The sequence below is a fragment of the Carcharodon carcharias genome, chromosome 13, assembly GCF_017639515.1.
Source record: "Carcharodon carcharias isolate sCarCar2 chromosome 13, sCarCar2.pri, whole genome shotgun sequence".
Classification (NCBI taxonomy): Eukaryota; Metazoa; Chordata; class Chondrichthyes; order Lamniformes; family Lamnidae; genus Carcharodon; species Carcharodon carcharias.
Window position 1 is genome coordinate 91338111 of NC_054479.1, and position 22066 is coordinate 91360176.

At 42.2% G+C, this 22066-nt stretch overlaps 1 protein-coding gene across 1 annotated transcript; it reads right to left on the reverse strand.

The window, feature by feature from the left end:
• Positions 1–9415: 9415 nt before the first annotated feature.
• On the reverse strand, positions 9416–18332 carry LOC121286108 (skin calcitonin gene-related peptide). Its single transcript, XM_041203098.1, has 3 exons — positions 18247–18332; positions 15232–15348; positions 9416–9605 (listed from the first exon to the last, which is right to left on the reverse strand). Exons 1-3 carry the CDS (start codon positions 18330–18332, stop codon positions 9416–9418), a joined length of 393 nt encoding a protein of 130 aa, XP_041059032.1.
• Positions 18333–22066: the final 3734 nt, after the last annotated feature.

The window sequence follows — 22066 nt, forward strand, 5'->3', positions numbered from 1 at the left end:
TTTAACTGTCACAATTTACCTTTAAATATAATTTCAACCCTGTTGTAAAGTGGAGTTATAAGAATGGACAGAACTAAACAATCTTAGTTTGTTAGCTGTTCTTCATAGATAACATCATTCAATGTCTTTGGGACACCACTTTACTGTGTAATACAACAATATGAAGGCATGAGATAATATTCTACAGAAATATCTTAGGTAAATAATGCACCGTTGTTGGATGTGACAAGGGCACAATCACATGCTCACATCAGCAAGATAGCTCAAATCAAATTGAATACACCACACAGCTTTAGTGTCATAAAACACCATATTATTTTGTTGCAGTAACAAGTTTACATAGCATTAAATAACACATATTCCAGGATTTGGTCCAGCCTCTTGATACATGTTAAATGATACAATTGTCAATTTAAGATATTCCCATTGTAAAACTATCAAAATCGCCATTACCATTGTTAGACAATGAAGAAAACATTTGGGATATCTGCAGTAATAAAAGGCAAAATATTGCAGATGCTGGAAATCTGAAATAAAAACAAAAAGTTCTGGAAGTCTTTTGACTCAGTCCTGTGACTCAGCACTCTAAAGTCATCTGGACTCAACATCGAGCTCAACAACTTTAGATCATAATCTCTGCCTCCATCTTGTCTTTTTTGTGTTTGCTGGTTGGGCATGCCTTGTTTCTTTCTTTATCCCTCCATGTTACATTCAGTTGGTTGCCATGTAGTCATTCAAGCCTCATCTGGACACAACCTTTGTTTCTTTATTATACCATTACCACTCTCTTTGGGATTTGCATCATGAACCCTTTTGTTCCTTAATCTCTCCTGCCATCCTCCTTATCACAGGCCTTCCGTTTTATTCTTCCTGCCCATCGCCCCTTCCGCTGGGTTAAAAACTCTTACATTTCTATCTTTCTTCAGTTATGATGAAAGGTCACCTTGACCTAAAATGTCGAGCTGGATTTTCTTGGAGTCGGGGAGACTCAGTGGAGATGTTAAAATGGTAGCTGGGACCCAATTCAGGGATTCCTGACTCCATTCCTGGCTCAATCAATTTTCACCAATGCAGGTTAAGGGTGTGGACTGGTTCAGGCCACAAGCCCGCAACCTGCACACATCTACCTGTCTGGATCCATTGCGGGGATAGGCATGCCCTAGTTCTTTGGAATTTTCAGGGAATTGGGCCAGCTTTTAAAGGACTCGTGGCCACGGCACCTCAGAAGTGTCGTGCACCCTAGTCTGGATGAGGAACCTGTTGAAGGTAAGTTCAGAAGGTCTTACTCATGTCCCCCATGGCAAGCTATTCCCCCATCCACCCCCATGGCCTCTCATATCTTCCATGTCAAGCTTTTCCCCTCCACCCATCCCCATGAATCCTCATACACTTCTATGCAAATTTACCCACTATACACTCTGTATAGAACAATGAACACTATAGTGACAAAAGGATGTGTTAAAAAAGATTTAAAATGGTATTTATTCATAACTTTCCACTTTCTTAAAAAAACTCCTTTCACTACAGCCTATGAAAGTGTCAATCATCTAGACCCTTTAAAGTATCAATAGTAGAAACTGCAAGTACTTGAAACCTCTTTATCTTGTGTAAACAAACATTGTGCAATCGACAGAATAGATCAGAGACCCTGAGAGGGGTTTGGGAAGGTAGCCGGGGTTTGGGTTTTGTAGTTGAGGGATCTACTGGGCGTTTAAGATATAAGTGGGGGAGGGGGGGGTCGGTAACTTAGTTACTCAGGAGTTAGAAGTGTTTTTAATCCTTCTGACTGTTCCTGGGTAACTCTTCTGCTGAGATTCAGAGCGATCCAAAGACTCTGGTTTAAATAGGAGTATTGGATGGTTCCCAGTGCAGGGTAATTGCCCATTGTCCTTAACTGGGGGCTTCCAGGGGGTCCCACAGTGCATCTTATATGGTACCTCCAGGGTATGAATGGAAGTTCTGGGTCCCAATCATTTTGCAACCTCGGGTGGTGGAGGAGTGGATTTGTCAGAGGGGGGCCTTGGTCATACAACAAATTGGTCTTTAAAGGCATCAGGTGGCACCAGCCCAGGGGGGAGGGATGTCAGGAGGAACCCAACCAAGGCTGTATTAATCAACAAAGAACTTTGATGCATCAGCACATGCTCCGAATGCACCCCAACCATCTCCAGGTATCTGAGAGGCAATGTCAGAGATGGCTAATGCTTTCCCAGGAGGCAGTTACTGACCTATGTGTGCTCCTACAACAAGATCTACAGTCCCATGGCTTTGGAGGGAATCCCATGCCAGTCATCCTTAAGGTAACTGCAACTCTAAACCTCTACAGCAGTGGCTCATCTCAGGCCTCCATGGGGACCTTGTGTGACATTTCCCAGGCTGAAACACTTGGTGCATTCAGGAGGTGGCCAAAGCCCTGTTCAGAAGGGCCAATGAATCTATCAGGTTCTGAACCGATGCTGATAACCAGGCCACTAGAGCAGTTGGCCTTGGGGCTATTACGTGGTTTTCACAGGTACAGGGTGTAATCGACTGTGCACATGTGGCCATCAGGGCTCCCTGGGAATGGCCAGCTGCATTTGTAAATCAGAAGGGGTTACATTCTCTTAATGTTCAAGTTGTCTGTGACCACCAGAAAAGAATTATGCAGGTGTGTACTCGCTTCCCATGGAGATCTCATGACTCACACATCTTAAGGAATAAAGGGCCTCAAAAAGCTGCCACAGCTATTCGAGACCCCTGCCCCAGTGCCCGCCCAGCAAAATATCGCAATGGCTTGTGGTGACATCGGGATGCTCGCCCGACCTCCCCGCGCATCATTTTATGTGCGGACATGCAGGGCCCGCCTCCCGCACGTCAAACTGAAAATTCCACCCTTAATGTTTCTTTTACCACCGCTATGCCATGGTGCAACCACAACATTAACAGCTGATGAAGAAGCAGACTGCTGAGAGTGATGCCTCACTGAGAGTGATGACCTTGGTGGACATCCTCTGGTAGTGTGAGTCCTTGAGGACACTGGCATTGGTGGAACTCTTGCACAGATGCAGGGCCACCCTCCTCAGCCTCGCCTACTGGTGGCTCTGGGGTCACTGGTAGAAAGGATGAGGAGTAGCTGCTCACCTTGGAAGTGCCCTAAGAGGACACCCCCAGGGGAGCTGGCTAGTGTTCCTCCTCCCTCTGGTGCGCAATGGCACTTCCCTGTATCCCTGAGAAGGGGCATCTGGAGGGAGCTCCAGGTACCTGTTTCCCCTCTTGCCTAGCCACAGCTTCACTGAGCCCATGGCCAGAGGGGCAGAATGCAGGTCCTCGTGCATATGGGTCTTTTGATAGACCTGGATCTCCATGGCAGTTGCAAACTTCTCCATGGAGAAAGCCAATTGATCAATTGAACACTACAGTGACTAAAATAACAGATAGGGGAATGTCTATGGACATTATCAGTATGGACTCCAGAGACCATTTGAAAAAGTCCTGTTAGCTACAGTTGAAATCTATAGAATTAAAGACAATTTATTGACTTAGTTAGGAAATTGGCTCAGTAGCAGGAGACGGAGAGCAGGGACAACAGGGAGGCACTCCAATAGGCAGGACTAGTGGTATCCCATAAGCATCTGTGTTGGTGTCTCAAATATTCACTTTATTTATTAACAACTTGGATAGCAGGTTGGAAAGTCACACATCCAAGTTTGCCGATTACACAAAGATAAGCAGCACTGTAGGCAGTGTAGGTGGAAGCATAAAGAGGTGTTAATAAATTAACTGAATTGACAAATGGATTTTAAGGTAGGCGATATGAGGTCTTTGGACTAAAAAATATAGAACAGCTTACCTTCGATTTGGTGAAAGCTATAAACAGTGGAGATCCACAGAAACTTGGGGATTCTGGTCCATAGATCATTAAAATGTCATGAGCAAGCTGCAAAAAAATGTCGAAACAGCGAATGGAATGCTGGTCAGAGGTCCAGAATACAAGGTGGTGGAAGTTATGCTATAGCCAAAAGAAGCATTGATTAGCCCTTGTTAGGAGTTCCAGACACCACACTTTCAGAAGGATATAATTACCTTGGAAGGAGTGCAGTGTAGATTTACCAGAATGATACCTAGACTCCAAGGAGTCTAAAATTGGTTACAAGGAGAGATTACATAAATAAGGTAAAAACATAATACTGTGGATGCTGGAAATCTGAAATAAACATAAACAAGGGTTGTATTCCCTGGTATTTAGAAGATTAAGGGGTGATTTGATCAAAGTTTTCAAGATATTAAGGTAAATAGATAGGGTAGATAGACATTGGGGAGTCTAGGACGAGGGATATATTCCAAAAAATTAGAGGCATACCTATTCAGGATTTAAATCAGGAAACATTTCTACATGCAAAGGGTGGTAGAAATTGGGAACTCTCTTCTAGATCAATTAAATCTGAGTATTTTGTTAATCAAAGGTATTAAGGGACATGGAAAAAGAACACAGGTATATGGAATCAGGTCACAGATTAGCCATGAATGGCTCACTGGATGTCAGAACTAGCTCAAATGGCCAAATAGCCTAGTTCTGTTCCTATGTTCCTATGATTATTAATGCCAGAAACCTAAAACTTCAGTGCTAAACAAATGGTCCTATATACTTACCTGGTGTTGTTTGTTAGGCTTTGAAGTTTTCCAATATTATCCACGATTGGAAAAGGCACATTTTTATAATAATGCCATAAAATCATTTGAATCCCATAGCAGACTCCAGTTAAGCAAGAATCTGCTCAACCACCATTTTGGATAGATGTTGGGGGAGGAAAAATAAATTTTAAATTTGTCCAACAAGGCACAAGTCATTTTCACCAAAAAGAAATGATACAGGAAGGATTATTTACTTTGAATCTTTTCTTTTATAGATTTAGCATGTAGAAATTCATTTGCAAAGCAGCTATCTTTTGGGTGCTAAATTTCATCCTAATATGGCAGACTGGAAGCAAATTCGTTAAGAACTAGAAGCACGCTGTCTACAGTGCTGGCAAGGTTCAAACTATCGGCACGTGTTGCTCATGCCTGAAACAGACATTATAACCTTCGCAAATGCTAATAAGGGGCCTCGTGTCTGTTTGATGCCCCCATTGCAACACTATAGCACCACTTAGGAAAACCAGGTCTATATGTATGTGGTCTAACAGGCAATCTTTAAAGGGATTGCTGTAAGTCACATACCTACAAGATAAGTTGTGGAGCTAGGAGGACAGGAGTGTTCCTCCTGACTTCACAGGACTGCTGCAGGACTCTCCCTCTGCCCCAGTTGCCATCATTATTTATTGTACCAGTCACCACACCCCCATATTTTTCTCATTCACCTGAAGACCCCAGTTGGAGCCTGATCTTCAATCATACTTGAGTGGCTGACTACAGTCCACAGCTCATGGCTCAATGGAAATAAGACTAAAGGCCTCATTTGGAGTGCCTTGGGACTCTCTATGCATGTAGAGGAATTCTTTCCTGCCTCCCACCCCCCATCCTGTGTCCAATAAATGGGCATGGTCTTTTTTTGGCCCCTTAAACTAATAAATATTTTCTCATTTGTAATGATTCAGCATTGACAGTTTGATTGAAAGAGAATGTCCCATCAAATCCTTTAATTAAACTACTTAATCTTGGCCTAATTCTCTACTGGAGTCAAGAGGAAATTAGGTATTGCTATTGAATCACAATTCAAAGATCTTTTATATGATAAAAATGAGTTTATCACTTGGGAGACTCCTTTTAGGACAGTAAAATTTAACCAGTTATTTGAACTTGGTGCTAAATGTCTGACCAGTTTAGTAATTGGTCCCTCTCTGCTAGTCCCTAATTTGTTAAGATCATGTCATGTGCTTCAGTATACCCATCAAGTGTGATTATACTCAAATGAAATTTAGTAAGCCCAAAGTTCATTGAATCATTCTTTTCAAAGAATGTGATTGGATTAAACATCCTGTACAGAACAGTTCTTCAGCCACTTTGTCCATTTAACCCATTTTTAGACCATTGAGAGGAACCAATCCTTCCGCTGCAGCAAAAGTTGCATCTTCTTACTGTATTGCTTACCACTTATATCAGAAGCATTGCTTTATATTGTAAATATCTTTTGAAAACATCACTGCATATTGAATCTGTGCTTTTCAAAGTACAAAAATCTGAAAATAAACCAATATTTACATATTCAGAAAATTGAAGCCAATGTCCTAATGCAGTTGATTCTATAGAACCTATATAAAAACGGAGCCTGTAGAGTGCCTCTGATAATTGAGCAGGGTCTACTTAAAGCGGAAATTGGGTAGTATTTGGATAAAATACTGGACAAATGTATTCTTCAATGATTCAAGGCCTTAGCCTGAGAAATCCATGTATATTCTTCAGAAGCATTATGGCATTGAGCTTGGAGTTCCTCTAAATATTGGATGCCATGGTGTAATCACCGTAGAAGATTATTTGAAGTCATATTTAATGCAATAAGGAGCTTTTGAACACATGCCCACACCATCACAAAGAATGACTATTTCCATCTCTGTAACATTGCCCAACCTCTGTCTCAGCTCATCTGCTGCTGAAATCATCATTCATGTGCTTATTACCTCCAGATTTGACTACATCAGTCATCTCTTGATCAGACTCCCATCTTGTGCCCTTCATGAGCTTTAGCTCATTCAAAACACTACTGCCTATATCTTCACTTACAAGCGCTGTTCCCCTATAACCCCTATGCTCACTGAACAACATTGGTTCCCGATTGAGCAATGCCTTGTTTGCAAAATTCTCTATTGTCTCACTTCTCCTACCAGCCTCCTGGTTATCTGAGCTCCTTTAATTCTGGTCAATATGTGCATTGCTCATTTTAATCACTATACCATTGATGGCTGTGCTTAGGCCTGCCAAAGGTCAAAACTCTGGAATTCAGTCACTAAACCTCTCTGCCTCTTTACTTTTCTTTCCTCCTTTAAGAGCAGCTTAAACCTATCTCTTTTGACTGAGCTTTTGGTTATCAGCCCTAACATACCCTAAGATGGCTCAGTATCAAATTTTATTTACTAATGCTCTTGCAAAGTCTCTTGGAATGTTTCACACCATTAAAGACATCATTTAAATGCAAGTTGTTGCCATTGGTATTGTTATGGCGCAACATGAGGTTGTGGAGCATCGTGGAGCTTAGGGGATACACACTTAACAGAATTTTCATTAACACTGTCAAGGTTTTCAACCTTGGTTCCTTATGCCATCTTCATGAAGAACCCAGAAGTTTTGGAAGTACATGGCTGAATTTTCTTTGGGACATGTAGATGAGTGGCTAAGTAAGCATATCGTTTTCAAAAAAGGAGGGAGGCAAGATTGCCCATTGCCATCTGTTCTATTCAATGTTTTCACATGTTGGATGCCATCGTAAAGAATAACGTTTAAGTGTCTGCTTGAGGAATTTCTGAAAGTGTGTTGCCTCTTGTAAAGGTGATTTTGTGTTGCTAGTGGACTTGTTTGGAAATCTACTGTCTTCCATTTGCCATCTTGAACAATGACCTAAGTAACATAAGGTGTGAGGTGGCCTGAAATCCTTTGCATGGCTTCAGAGACTTGAAGGAATTGTTTGGAGGATACAAAGGTGTCTGCTTCCATCTGTTCATTCATATCAATATCAGGGCACTCTGAGGATGCCAATTTTAGTTCAAGACAACATTGGGAAGGAGAAAAGACAATTCTTGTCTTCAATGACAGCATAGTTAGTTATTGCAATAGTTTAAGTTTCTGGCAAATAAGGTGATACCTAAACTGTTCTCCTTCTTGATTTTGAGTTCTTAGGCAAGAAATGCAAAGGCTTATTTGAGGCCTTGAGATCCAGGTCTAAGCTCTGGTATGGCATTGTGGAAAAAGGGAAATCATCACAGGGAAGGAACGGACCTGGTACTTACCATTCTGAATGAGCAGCAGCCTCATGGTAGATATGTCTCTTTGCCAGCTTCCCTTGCATGAGGATTTGGATTAAACAGTTGGTGATGAGTAAGCTTGGTGTGTGCTATCAGGCTTGGACAAATATAATGCCAAAGGGCTGGCATGTCCTGAGTTGTCCTACTCAGCTCTTTCCATCATTCTGGACACCTCCCGAGTAACTGAACAGCTTATGTTAGGTATTGGGACCACAGTCTCTGAAGATGTTACCTGAAGCTAGATATATAAACATGTCTGCATCTGTCCAAAGTTTGTGTCCACTCTGCTTGTGTTGCAGAGAGTGAAACGACTGAACCAGATCTCCAATGCTGCTACCATGAACAGGGTATGATATGGGTCCGCTGGAGTCATGAGAATGTTAGTTCTGATGAGCTGCTCAAGAAGAATTCTTGGTTCCTGCTGTCAACCTAGTGAATCAACCTCAAACACATTCCTGCCTGATAATCTATCAATGTTAATATTCCTTGCACAGGGAATTAAGCAGACTCTATCTGGGCTTGAGTTTTTTTCCAAGCTGACATTCCAGGAACCTGGAACCAAGTAATTCTCTGTGGCTGATTTGGTCATTCGATACATGCATTAGGCAGATCTGCGACATTATAGGATACTTCTACATAGAGTTACATAGGATATACATTACAGAAACAGGCCATTTGGCCTGATTCAATCCATGCCAGGTGTCTGCTCCAGTCAAATCTCCTCCCATTCTTGCTCATCTAACTCTATAAGATTGATAAATGACTAGCCGGTCTGACTCATCAATGGGATCTGAAAGGGTAGACAGGTCACGGAGGCTGAGATACTTCTTAATTGGCTTCAGACAGCCTTTCAAATCAGTATCCTATTGGCTAGCTTGTTCCTTGTTAGATAAACAGCATGAAGCTTTCCTGTGCGGAGTGCTGACTTTAGCTGGTTACGCTCTGTAACTACTCCTCATCATATTAGAGTGTTGCTAGTTCTCTGTGCTTATATACCAGGCCGAGGCAGTGAGCGTCACCCCAGACTAATGGATAGTATGCATATGTATTTCTGAGTAGATTGGTTTGGAGATTCCTGAGCGTAGCAATTGGCTTCTGCGCATGATTTACACCTCACTGACCTGAAAACATATATTCCATGCTCCTCTAACAATAGCATTTACATAGAAATTCAAATATAGTCCAGCTTTTAAAAAAAATTCTCAATATTTGTCTTTAATAGATTCAAAATAACTTAGTTATTACAATTAATTCATGTAGTACCAGCAGGTTTCTTCAAATTAAAAACATGCAGGGAACTTCATACATAGAGCAATGAACCTGGTCGAATCCATACTGTTGTCCAAAGCACAAGAGGCCAGGAACAGTGAAACAGGGCACCACTGTTTGAAACTTCTAAAACTGCATTATCATCCTCTATTGATGTTGGAGCTACAGAAAGAATCTGCTAACTTTAAGAAAATGGCCCTGGACTGCTCTGAGTTTTAACGTTGGAGGTAACTGAAGAGTTCTCTGCTGTACGGCCCCACGGCATCTCTCTTGCCATAAGTGTTTGATCCCACATTTGTTGGTATGTAGAAGGCACCCCAGTTGTTGTTGGATCGACTCAAAAAGTCTGCCAGCCGTTGTGTCACACAGGTGGCAGTGTTACACTTCCTCTTCTTCACACGAATGCTGCAAGAATAAATAGAATAAACAATAGGCTCTATTAAGGTGGCCATACTTTGTGCTACAAAGGAGCAAAATTTACTTTATTCAGGAAGTCCCATGAGAAAAATGTCATTGTAATTCTGATTTTACTGCATAACAGGAACTTTAGGAATAGGAGTAGGTCATTCAGTTCCTCAAACCTGTTCTGTCATTCAGTTAAATCATAGCTTATCTGTACCTCAATGCCATTTACCTGTCTTTGCTGCACTTCCATTAATACCTCATTATCCTTACCTAACAAAAAAAAGTTCTATAAATCTAACTGAAAGCTCCAATTGTCCCAGGCTCCATAATCTTTTGGGGAAAGAATTCCAGATTTCTACTGTTTATTGTGCAATAAAAACACCTCCTGATTCCCTCCAAAATGCAGACAAGTTTCCCATCCTATGTACAGACTGCATGTAAGAGAAAATGTCTTGGAAATGTCAATGGATAACCAACCAGTAAGTCAAGTACTTCCTCATTGTGAAACTAAATCAAACAACGAGTCACATGTCAATATTGTTGAAATATCAACTCAGTTGCAGTAGGGAAATATTGTCAAGAATAATATTGTATGAAAGATGTTATAAATCTAGAATGAAACCTATTACTCTTTTAAGACAATATTAGCTGAGATTCTTCCCAAAACCCAGTGCCTGATGGCTAGGTTGGTCCTGGTACGCAAGTATAGCAATATTGTACAAGAACAATTTTATGAGGACTAGTATAAGGTATTTTATGTGGCTTTGGAAATTATAGATTAAATATATTCTTAGTGATTTAGATGCAAGAATATTAGCCAGTGTTTCAAAATTATTTTTTAAATCACTATTTCTTCCATTCCCACATATGCCACTTAATATCAGCTGAGAGGATGAGAATCTAAGCTGCAGCATTTTCTCCAAGCCCTGTGAATGGTGAATATGCAGTTTGTGTTATCCAACAAGAGGTGCCCAAGAAGGAATCAAGATGACTCAGAGATCCACTCTCCTGCTACCAGATGAAATGAACCCACAATGTCCACAAATGCACCTAAAAGATTGCACCCAAAGTGGCAAACAGGCTCTAGGCACTAGCAGCTCCATGACATGAATGTTTACTTTCCAAAAAGGTGTGCACAGTGTTAGGGCCTAAGGATAACTAGCAAACTAAGAATCCAAGTTAAAATCAGTCATATAAGACCTACAGAGTCAATCATTATCTGTCCCACAGCCAGCCTTATTTATATCCCTTTAGACACCGAATCTCAAGATAATTGTGCATTAGAAAGTCTTTCAACACATCTTATTTCAATTACTTCAAAAGATACAATTGCCCCTATTTTGGCATCCAATTTTTTCTTAACAAGATTTCTGCCTCATGTATATGGGAGTATTCATCACTCTTTGTGTGAGGAACCTCCTAGTATAAGTCCCAAATGTGCCTTATACCAGTCTGAGTTTGTGTCCCCTTCTCCCCTTGTTCTACTTTCACCGTTTTAAGTAATTATCGGGATTTCATTTACCTTTTCTCTACTGTTTGCTCTCATATAGCACAACAGAGTTACCAATTGGATGTCTGCTTTCTAGTTTAGAAATCTTAATGCCTAAATCAGACTTCTGAAATGAGGGAGAGGGTTTTCTGGCCCCGACACCGATGGGCATCATTGTGGGTAGGATGTGAAAATTTGGAGAGCCATTTTAAGTCAATGGCTGTCCAAATTTTCCCATCCCCCCATGACGATGCCCGCCGTTGCTGGGGCTGGAAAATCCCACCAGAGGAGTCAATCTTATGGCCTCACTGACTCCAGTGGTTTTCCCTGATGTCTTGGGGCCCAGACTTGTGGTCTGACCAGAACACCATACAGTATGGTATGACTTCCTCTAACTTGCACTCTAGTGATTTAGTTTCATAGTTCAGCATTCTTTTCACTTTGTTAGTTATGAACCTAACTTCTCCACTTCATGCACTGAACATCTAACATCATCTGCAGATTACATATAATTTTTAAAAATCCACCACTTCACAAATGTTTTCATATCTCTGTTTTTTGTGTTATTAAAGATGATCTTGAGAAGGGGGTACTGTTGCAACATAAGTGCAATAAAGCAACTTGACAGTCATCAGTTACTGCAAGATTCCCCCTTTACTATCATAGCACACTATCAATTTCTTCTGTTCTTGCTCACCTTACCTCCCTCAAATGCCACCTTGAAAATGGAGCTGAGAGTCACCAGTCATGACCATTTGCACAGTGACAAGCAGATAAGTAAATCATATTTCTCACCCCAATAGCATAAATTGAAACAGTCTAAAATCTGAGATTAGCACGTGAATTCAAAATGACATACCACTCGATACTTGCAGTGGGTAGCATCCCTGCCTCTGAGCCAGAAGTTTGGGTTCAAGTTCCACTCCAGGACTTGATGGCCAAGGAAGGTGCATTCATAACACAGCCAAACGTGTTGAATATCAACTTGCAATTCCTTCCAACAATGGCAGGCGATAAGAGCAGGAAAGATTCTTGGTCAGCTATGTGATGGAAAGAATATTGGAGTCTCTACCATCACATCCATAGCTCCAGACTACAACATGCATGTAAAGGTGCATGTAACCACGGCAACTGGGACTTCCTGAATGAACATTAACACACCACCACCATCATTCAATACAATGAACATCTGAGTGTAATACTGTTCTTCGCCTGTCCCTTAATTTGTTTCAGGTACCTGTTTGCTTTGTCTCATCAAAAGGCAGCTGCTATGCTAAAAATTCAAATCTGCTGCCCCCAGTACATTCACCGTTATTACGTGAGCAAATGACTAAATCAATATTGTAACAGGTTTCCATTAACATTTTGCTGGCAATTAGCATTCAGTTCCTTCCCCCTAAATTTTAACTTTCCTTTATGTGCATTTGCACTATGCCCATGGACAAGCATGATCTTATAGTTCTGATGAAAGGTCAGCGACCTGAAAAGTTAACTCTGTTTCTTTCTCCATAGATGCTGTCTGACTGACTAAGTGTTTCCAGCATTTTCTACATCAATTTCAGATTTCCAATATCCACAGTATTTTCCTTTTGTGTAACTGTTGTTTCAATATTTTTTGAAAATAAGGTTTGAAATTTTAATTGTAGTCTTTAAAAAGTAATCTGCATTAACAATAAATTATAACAATCAGAAAATGGGAATGCTGCTGATCATGAGAAGTTGCTCCTCAGGAGGAGATATGCAGATGTTTCTGTTCTATTTTCAAAGGTGAAAACCTGAAGGGCAGAATTTTCCGCTCCTGTTGACATTGGGCATGTTTGGCAGTGTGAGCAGGCAATATGGTGAGAAGGCCAAAAATCGGTTTTACGCCATTGTGAAACCAGTTTGCCATTGTCCGCTCCACCCGTCAATGGTGTGCTGCGTTTTCCACCACCGCACGTCGGGAACCTAATTTCAGTATTTTAGCATCTCATTATAAGCCCTGCTCACCAGAATCATCCCCTCATGCTGGATCATGTCATGTCGGAGTGATTGCAAGCTGACGTGTTTCACATAAGCGACATACACCTGGCGGGCTGCACTTCGCTCAGGACTTCGAGGTTTGTTTGCCTACCTTGCTTCGGGCAGCACTCACAGTCATCAGCGCCAGGCTTCACAGGCAGCGCCACATCACTTTTAGGGTGACTGACAGGCAGGTCTCTACCCACCAGACTAGCCCTAAGGCGAGGCAGCTTTTCAACGGCTGCAGGGCTAGGGCTTGCTTGGGGAAGGAGGAGAAGTGGACTCAGACAAGGGAAGAGGCTGCAGGGAGAGGGCTGTACTGGGGAAGGGGTTATCCCAGGTTGTGTTTGGGGGCACAAGTTGATCTGTGCAAGCGGCCTCGAGATGGTGAGGGCTGAGGAGGCAGTCTCCAGAGGAGATGAGGCCAGATGGAGATGTGAGGGTGTGTGTGAGAGAGTGGGTGCTGATGTCTCTTGAGCTGGCAGTGAATGAGATTCCAGTGAATGTGTGGCGGGCTTGAATGTGTGAGTTTAGAGTGATGAGATGGTTGCCTTACCTGGTGGCACGGATTAGATCATTCATCCTCTTTCGACACTGGATGGCCAAACTCTTCTGTGCAGCATTGGCACTGATCACCACTGCCACCACCTGGAGTGGTGAGATTGCTGGACCTCCTGTGGCCAGAGCAGGGGTGGAAGTCATCACAGTGGGCTCCAAAAGGCATTCCAGTGACAGGTCACTGAACTCTTGTTGGCTTTCAGGGCCAGGCCTCCACTGGAGCAGTCCTGGGCTGTTAGCATTGAGAACTGTGTGCGCGGCTGCAGTTTAGATATGGCAGCCGGAGTGAGGAAACACTGAGGCGGGTGATTCAGAGGATGCCCGCCAGCAAGATGGCGTGTTTCCTATGGCTGCATAATTAATGAGGCAGGAAGTGGCGATATGGCACGAAAACCCACCATTCCAGCCTGTGGGTAAAACGTCATTTTTTTAAGCCCACACTTAGTGAAAATCTGGGATGATTCTGCCCTATATCTCTCAAATATTACTTCATGTTAGACCTGTGACACAAGGGTCAGGAATTTACGGCGGATGCAGCGAGCCATTTAAATCTTCATTCTGTTTGGCAGGACTATCATATCCCGCCTGGTGGGAGGGGCTGTAAAATCCTGACCAAGGGGTCAGCTTCCAGGTCTCTCCATGATCTAAACTACATGTAGGACTTAAGATGGGACTGGTCAACACACATCGAGCTTTGAAGAGGACTTCCTTCTCTTCGATTATTTTGGATTTAAAAATCAAGATTCTTTACATATATAGAATTACATAGGATTTGAAGTCAGAAACAGGCTATTCGACCCAGCTGATCTATTTGGTGTTTTTATGCCCCACTTGAGCCTCCTCCCGCCCTACTTCATCTGACCCTACTCACATGTCCTTCTATTCCTCATGTAACTATCTAGCTTCTCCTTAAATACATCTCCAATTTTCACCTCAACTACTCCCTGCAGCAGTGAGTTTCACATTCTAACCACTAGATGAGCAAAGAAGTTTTCCCGAATTCCCTACTGTATTTATCAGTGAGAATCTTACATTTATGATCCCTAGTTTTGGTCTCCCCCACTACTGGAAACATTCTTTCCACATCTACCCTATTGAATACTTTCATAATTTTCAAGCCCTCTATCAGGTCATTCCTCTGGGTAAAAGGGCCCCAGCCTGTTCACACTGTCCTGATAGTTATAATCTTTCAGCTCTGGTATCATCTTTGTAAATCTTCTTTGCACCTGCAGTGTCTCTTTTACCTTTTTGTAAAAAGGAGACCAGAACTGTGCACAGTGCAATATTAACATTCTCTCCCCTCTCTTTCTTGTCCTTATGTTTTCAACTTTGCAAAAATACTCTTTATCTTTTCTAGTTTTCACTATGAGCATGGATGTACAGCTGAGATGTTAACATGTCTTTTCTTTTCTCTGATATTAAGTGACCTGCATGTTCTGTTTGTTAACTCAGATTTTCAACACCTGCAGCTGTTTACACACCTCAGCAAGTGGTCAGGATTCTGTATGGTGGGGTAAATCCAGTCACTGGAGCTGAAGATTATTCTTGTTGGGGTCATGCAATGTGTGTGAATAGTACCTCTTAGCTTTGAAAAGCTCTTCCACAGGTAAAGCAGCTGACCAGCCCATTAGGGCCCTCTTCCTCAGCATGGGGACCAACCAGGAGTTCCACTCAGGGGGCACAACACCTTGGCTTCTAGAGAGTGCAGAGTAAATGATTTAGTAAGAAACAATAAACAAGATGAGAGAAAAAAAAAGCAAACATACCCTTTGGGATGTGGCTTGGAGAGTTGTGTATTCTAGCTTTGGTTGCTTACAGGCTTGACTTTTCCAGTGCTCTCCTGGCTGGCCCTCCGACTTCTGTAAATGTTAACTCACCCAAAATTCTCCTGCCCATATCTTAAGTTGCACCAAATCCAGTTTACCCATCACCCCTGTGCTTCCAGTCTTCCAATGCCTCATTTTTAAAGCTCTTGCTTTCAAGTTCAAATCCTTTCATAACTTTGCCTCTCTCTATCTCTATAACTTCATTTAGCTCTAGGGTCCTCTGAGAACTCTTGTGTTCCTTTAACTCTGGCCTCTTGTGAACTCTCTTTTTCCTCTCTCTCCTCTAATACGCTGCTTAATACACAGCTCTTTAATTAAACATTTGGTCACCTTTCCTAATGCCTCCTTCTTTGACTTGGTGTCAATTTTTGCCTGATTACACTTCTGCGAAGTGCCTTGGGATATTTTACTATATTAAAGATGCTATATAAATACAAGTTGTCCTTATGTGACATAGCAATGTCACTTTTTCAGTCACTAGATTTTTAAACATTGCATGTTTACATTAACCAAATGTTCTAATTGGACATTCTTGTTGGATTAAATAAAGTTTCTCACTGTAGTTTAACCAAACTTAAAAATTACACTTAAAACCCACACTGAAATATTTACTCTCTCGACTACATGAGCACATCAGTCCAATTTTTTAAACGATATTTTATCTTGTTCAAAACTGCAGAGCAGGTAAGTGTACAGATTACAAATTGATCTCCCAATTTCCCCATCCCGACTCACCCCAAATTTCTCTTTGACTCCCGGCAGCAATCAATCAAGCTCAATAGTGACTATTGTCACTGTCCTGTTGACCCACCTACCTTCTGTCACTGGAAGACATCTCCACTGACAGAAGGTAGGTGGGTCAACAGAACAGCGATGTCTTCGCTGGCAGGAATATAGCCAGCTCCCTTTGAACTCTTACAGTGATCCTACATTTACAGCCCTTGCTGACACCTGGCTTCACAATTATATGCGTCAACTTAAGGCACATCCTGTACTTTGGTTAAGTTTGATTTATTTAGATAAATCTAATATATCCATACAACAGTGCTAACAACAACTTGCATTTATATAGCATCTTCAACAAAGCACAATGTCTCAAGGCACTTCACAAGTGTGTTATCAATCAAAATTTGACAGTGAGTCACAGAGGAGGTGTAGGGACAGATAGTCAAAAGCTTGGTTAGAGAGGTAGGTTTTAAGGAGCATCTTAAAGGAGAAAATAGAGGTAGAGAGTCAGAGAAGGAAATAATTTCAGAGCTTAAGGCCAAGGCAGCTGAAAGCACTGCTGTCAATGATGAAGCAATTAAAATCAGGGATGCTCAAGATGCCAGAATTGAAGGAGCACAGAGAACACGAAGAAACCTTGTAGGGCTTTATATGCACAGACTACACAAATCCATTATATGAGTAAATGCCCCATGTGTCCTGGTCACACATGTCAATGGCTAGACCCAATGGATGCAACATCTTGCTTATTTACTATGTCATCACTTGATTCGCTGATTAAATGCAAAATCAGGTTGGGTGACAGAGAAAGAAAGAAGAAAGCAGTTGCATTTATATAGCACCATTCATGATCTCAGTAATTCACAGCCAACAAAGCACAGTAAAATCTTTGTTACCTGACATGTTCGGGAATGGGTGGTGCCGGTTAATCAAAAATGCCAGTTAACAAGGAGTTACATTACTCCAGACGCAAGACAAGGTGCGGCATATCACATTAACCAAAACTGACCCAATAATTTATAATTTCACTGTAAAATCTAAGAACAACTTCTGCAGATTTACAATCTATTATTGATATTATTGGTTCTTTTTAAAGAATGCATTATCTAAACACTGAAAATGATCTCATTTAAAAATAAATTGAGCAGTCAGAAATTCCGGTTATTAGAGAATTCTGATTGGTAGAGTGCCTGATAACACAAGGATTACTATACTTTTAAAATGGGGCAGTTAATTTACATACAGAAGAAAGTCACAGCAATGAGATAACTGACCAGATAACCTGATTTAATAATGCTGGTAAGGTTACAGAGGGACTCTTCTGCTCTGGGCACATTTTTGTACATCCACTTGAGAAGGCGGACAGCACCTCCAACACTACTTCAGTACTGCACTGGAGTATCAGCCTAGGTTATGTGCTCAAGTGGCTGGAGTAGAAATTGAAACTACAACCTTCTGACTCTGAGACCAGAGTACTATCAAGGAGCCCAGGCTGGCATAGTTAACAACAAGGAGGAAGCTGGAAAGATTTAAACAGCCCTTGTAATTGCAGATTTAAAAAAAAATAAATCTTTCACCAATTGTCTCTCTGACAGACGCTCTAATAACGTATATGCTCTAAACTACAAAAGCCCTCACTATTGGGATAGATGCTATACCTCTCAGACTTTTGGAAAACTAAACATCGACAGTTAAAAAAAAACATAAAAACAAAATTGTACTGGTATTTTACGATATAAGCATTAGAATAGATGTGGCATACTTTCTCACATCCCCGATCTGGTGTGGCTTCACTAAGCACAGTTTTCCCATTGTCGAATTCCTACATCTTCTGTTTTATAGTAACCAGTTTCCCGTAACCTTGAAGTGCTAACTAGGAAATGATCAATCTGTGGCATAAGTTTATATATTTAATAGGGGAATATTTACCAGTGTCAAATTACTAATTGCTGATCTGTCACCGGTCAAAATATTACCCAGTAAGAGAGTAATAGCAGGTTAAGTTTTTGTTGAAAAAAGTAATAAAGGTTCTGGCACAGACCTGCTCGGGGCAGCCTGTGATTCGTCCAAAGAGCTCAGGGATACGGAGGCGACAAGGAGCAGGGTGGAGAGTTTCAGACAGTGCATGACTTCCTCGTACCTGCAAACGAACACAAAAAGAAAATTGCACCGACATAACTCCAGTCTCTTTATCGTTACCTGCTGGAACCAATTCTTACGCTGAACCGATTAATCGGAAAAGCCGGAGGTTTCTAATCCACTTTGGCTCTTTGTCTCTTTCCCGATTGCAGAGCATGTTGGGGAAGCTCCCCCAATAGCACAATCACTTCAAACAGTGTCAGATTCCCAAACTGATAAATGGCGAGAACACACAATCGAAAAACTATTCTGGTTAAAATTCCCTAACACTACATCGCAAACAAATACAACGAAATATACAAGTTCACTTTCTAATTATTGACACGCCTGCAATATAAGGCTCAGGAACACCGTTTTATTGGTTTAATTTTTTTTTTAACTGTAACAATTCTTCCCCTTGAGGAAAGAGCCCAACTTGAGGATCCGAGTTGAAGACAGCATGTGGAAAAATGGGAACAGTTTCGGTTTGAATGTGTTACGTCCCGGGATTGGGAACTCTCCACTTACTTGGCAGTGCCTCGGCGTGGACTCCCTGGGAATTCACAAAGTCCTGTGGAGGGTTGGAGCTGTTCTGCCTGGGAGCGTGCTGCTTTTTGCCTCTCTTGTTTCTCATTGCTGGCGAGTAGTTCTGCTCTTATAAAGCCCAACACCTCTCAATGTTTTTTTGACGTCAGCCTTACCGTGGAGACCTCCAGTTAGGAAAACTCACTTTGATAAATCCCCCCCGCCCCCCGCTATACATCAATGCAGAGCAATAGCTCAATGCCCCCCGGTCACAAACCAGGTGTCAAATCACCAACAGCAGCGACTACACACAGGGTTTGTGTACGTCAGTCCAAATCTGTGAAATACATCAGTCACTGCAATTCTACAGCTCAGCACCTGATTCATTCCGAATGTCCACCTTATAGGGTGTTACTACCGCAGCTAACCCTTCTGAAGCAGCATCAGAGCCAAATAAATCCCTGGGGAGTACTGCAAACAAGTGGTTCAGTTGCAGCCCTCTCTATTTACAGGCAGCGCCCATCGCAGCAAGCTGCAGAATCACCGTTGGTATTGTTGTCCCTAGAAGATTGAGAGGAGTCTTGAGTTGCCCTCTGCCCTGACGCCAAGGCGCTATGGTCTACAGTGAATGCTTCATCCCCCTCTGGGCGTGAACTCCTTCCTCCTGCAGTGAAGGGGTAAGGACAACAATACAAAACCACCCAGTAAATTACAGCAAGCTGTCCCATATGGGGCAAGTGATGAGAATACATACAGGAGAAACATTATTTTGCACCCACTTCTGTCTTTCTGTTCAGCTACATATTAAAAAGCCTCGCATGGGCGCACACTCCTTGCTCACAAAGTTTACTTCCCCTCGTCATAATCTTTGGTTACATTTCACTGACAAGTTGCTAGGCCAGCCGCTTCCACTCAATTTTGCTATGTCAACTGTTACAATAGGCCGTCCCAAATTCTTCAACATATGGCACTGAGAAAAAGGCTGTTGGACCACAAAGAGAGTCATCAATAAAACCAGAAAAATGTTGGAAACGCTCAGCAGGTCAGGCAGCATGTGGAAAGCGGGAAACAGAGTTAACCTTCCAGGTCAACGACCCTTTTTCAGAGCTGGGAATGCTCGGAGAGGTGGCAGTGTTTAAGCTAGGCAGGGAAAGGCTGGGTATGGGAGGAAAGGACAACTGGAAATGTCTGTGATCCAGCGGAATGGAGGAGAAATTAAAAATCAAAAGGGATGACACTGTTCCTGTCCCAAGATTCATGTCAGTACTGCCTATTATCATCTCTTATTGCCTTACATTTTCATTTCTTATGTGATTTAATTTCTCCTGCCTTTCAGATCTTTCTATTTGTTCTTTACTTCCCTGCCATCCTTTCCCTATATTGCTTCAAAACTGTTACATCTCTGAACACTTCCAATTATGATGAAAGGACATTGACTTTGAAATGTTGGCTGAGACCTCGCAGGTCCCCAGAGGGTGGGCTAGGAGGTGGGGATGCTGGTAAATTGCCTGTCTGCTGTGTCACGGATTAAGGCAATTAATTGGCTTATTAAAGGCCACTTCGCACCTCCAGCAGAGTTTTACTGGCATCGGTACAGCCCCTCACTGCCATGTGGGGTGGGGGCGGAGGGGTGCCAGGTAAATTAAGGTGGCTTCCCAGTGGCCTTCTGGGTGTGCCGCCCTTGATGGTCCATAGCGGGGACCCCCTCCCCAGGCTGTTTGCCTGCCTGACCCTGGTACATTGCAAAAATTATCACCTGCCCTTCAAGGGTGCCTCAACATGAAGCTGCCCTTTGCTTCTCCCCATGGCCTCACCAGCAGCCACCTCCACGGGTGGTCTGCTGAGGCTGCCAGGCAATTGGGCCCTCTGATTGTGCCAGCAGCTCAAAGAGGCAGCTCAAAGAGGCAGGCTGCTTTATTGGCCACTGCTGGTAAAATACCCTCTGCACTCCTGCCATTCATCTTCTTGGGCTTGGGACTCGCATTTGGTCCCAGGAGTGGGACCCATCTTATGCTGGTGAAATTCTGACCACTAACTTCCATAACTGCTGCCAGATCTGCTGAGTATTTCCAGTGTTTTCTGTTCTTATTTCAGATTTCCATTGTCCACAGCACTTTGCTCTTGCATTGAAGTGAAGCCGCAATTGTGCAGAGCCTTGGGCAGGTTTAACTAAGAGAATTGTGTTCAGGTTAGGACACTGCACCTTAGAAAACATATAGTGACCTTAGATGGGGTGTAACATAGAATGATACCATCTGCTTAATAGGTTAAATAAGACAGTCTGTGTTAACATAATTTGCATTCCCTGGAGTTCAGAATGTTGAGGGATGATCTAACTGAGGTCTTTAAAATGATAGGTAGATACAGATAAATCCTTTCCTCTATTGGGGAATAAGAGGGCATAATTTTACAATTAGAGCTAGGTCATTTGGAAACAAAGTCAGAAACCACTTTTCACCCAAAGAATGAGTGCTAGCTCTCTCCCTAAAAGCCATGGATGCTAAGTCAATTGAAATTTTAAAGACTGTGATTGATATTCTTTGTTATGTAAGGGCATCAAGGGATATGGCAAAAAGGCAAGTAATTGGAATTGAATTACGGGTCGACCATGGTCTAACCGAATGGAGAAATAGGTTCAAGGGGCTAATGATCTACTGCTGTTCCAATAGGGGTGGAAAAGGTGCGGAATACTGCTTGAAGTAGTCTGGTGACCTGCTTTAATTTCTAAGATAGCATGAAGAGGTTTATTGTTCTTGGCACTCAGGATTAAGATAATTAATTCAATATGGGATAGAGAGCGAACTTTGCTTTGGATGAGTAGGTCTTTCAATTGAAGTGTTATTTGCAATGCTGTCCCAGTCTCTCTTTCTGGAATGAGTGATTCCCTCTGCCCATAGCAAACTATTTAATCTCTGTATCACCCTTTGAGGGTTTGGATGCATTCCAGCTGCTGAGATGCGCATCCTTCCTGATGTCAATGTTCTGCATCAGACGTCAATGTGAAGATTCCTGTTCCTTTTATTTTGCAGATTTTCCCAATCTGAATGCCATCATGGCAGTAAAACCAAAGCTAATCCTCGAGTCAGTCAACAATTGCCTTAAAGAGATCATGTCCACAATTGCTCAATTGGTCAACTAGCATTTGAGGAGAGAGGAACAGGGTTAATGTTTCAGCATGATAACCTTTCATCAGAAGATCTTTGACCTGAAATGTTAAC

Bases quoted from the DNA above. Each gene is read 5' to 3' on its own strand.
- LOC121286108 (XM_041203098.1), bottom strand. From the start codon at position 18,332: ATGCACTGTCTGAAACTCTCCACCCTGCTCCTTGTCGCCTCCGTATCC. The intron at 15,349-18,246 runs GTCTGTGCCAGA...TGCACTCTCTAG, and splicing joins TCACAGGCTGCCCCGAGCAG to AAGCCAAGGTGTTGTGCCCC. The intron at 9,606-15,231 runs GTACTATTCACA...TTATTCTTGCAG, and splicing joins GAGCTTTTCAAAGCTAAGAG to CATTCGTGTGAAGAAGAGGA.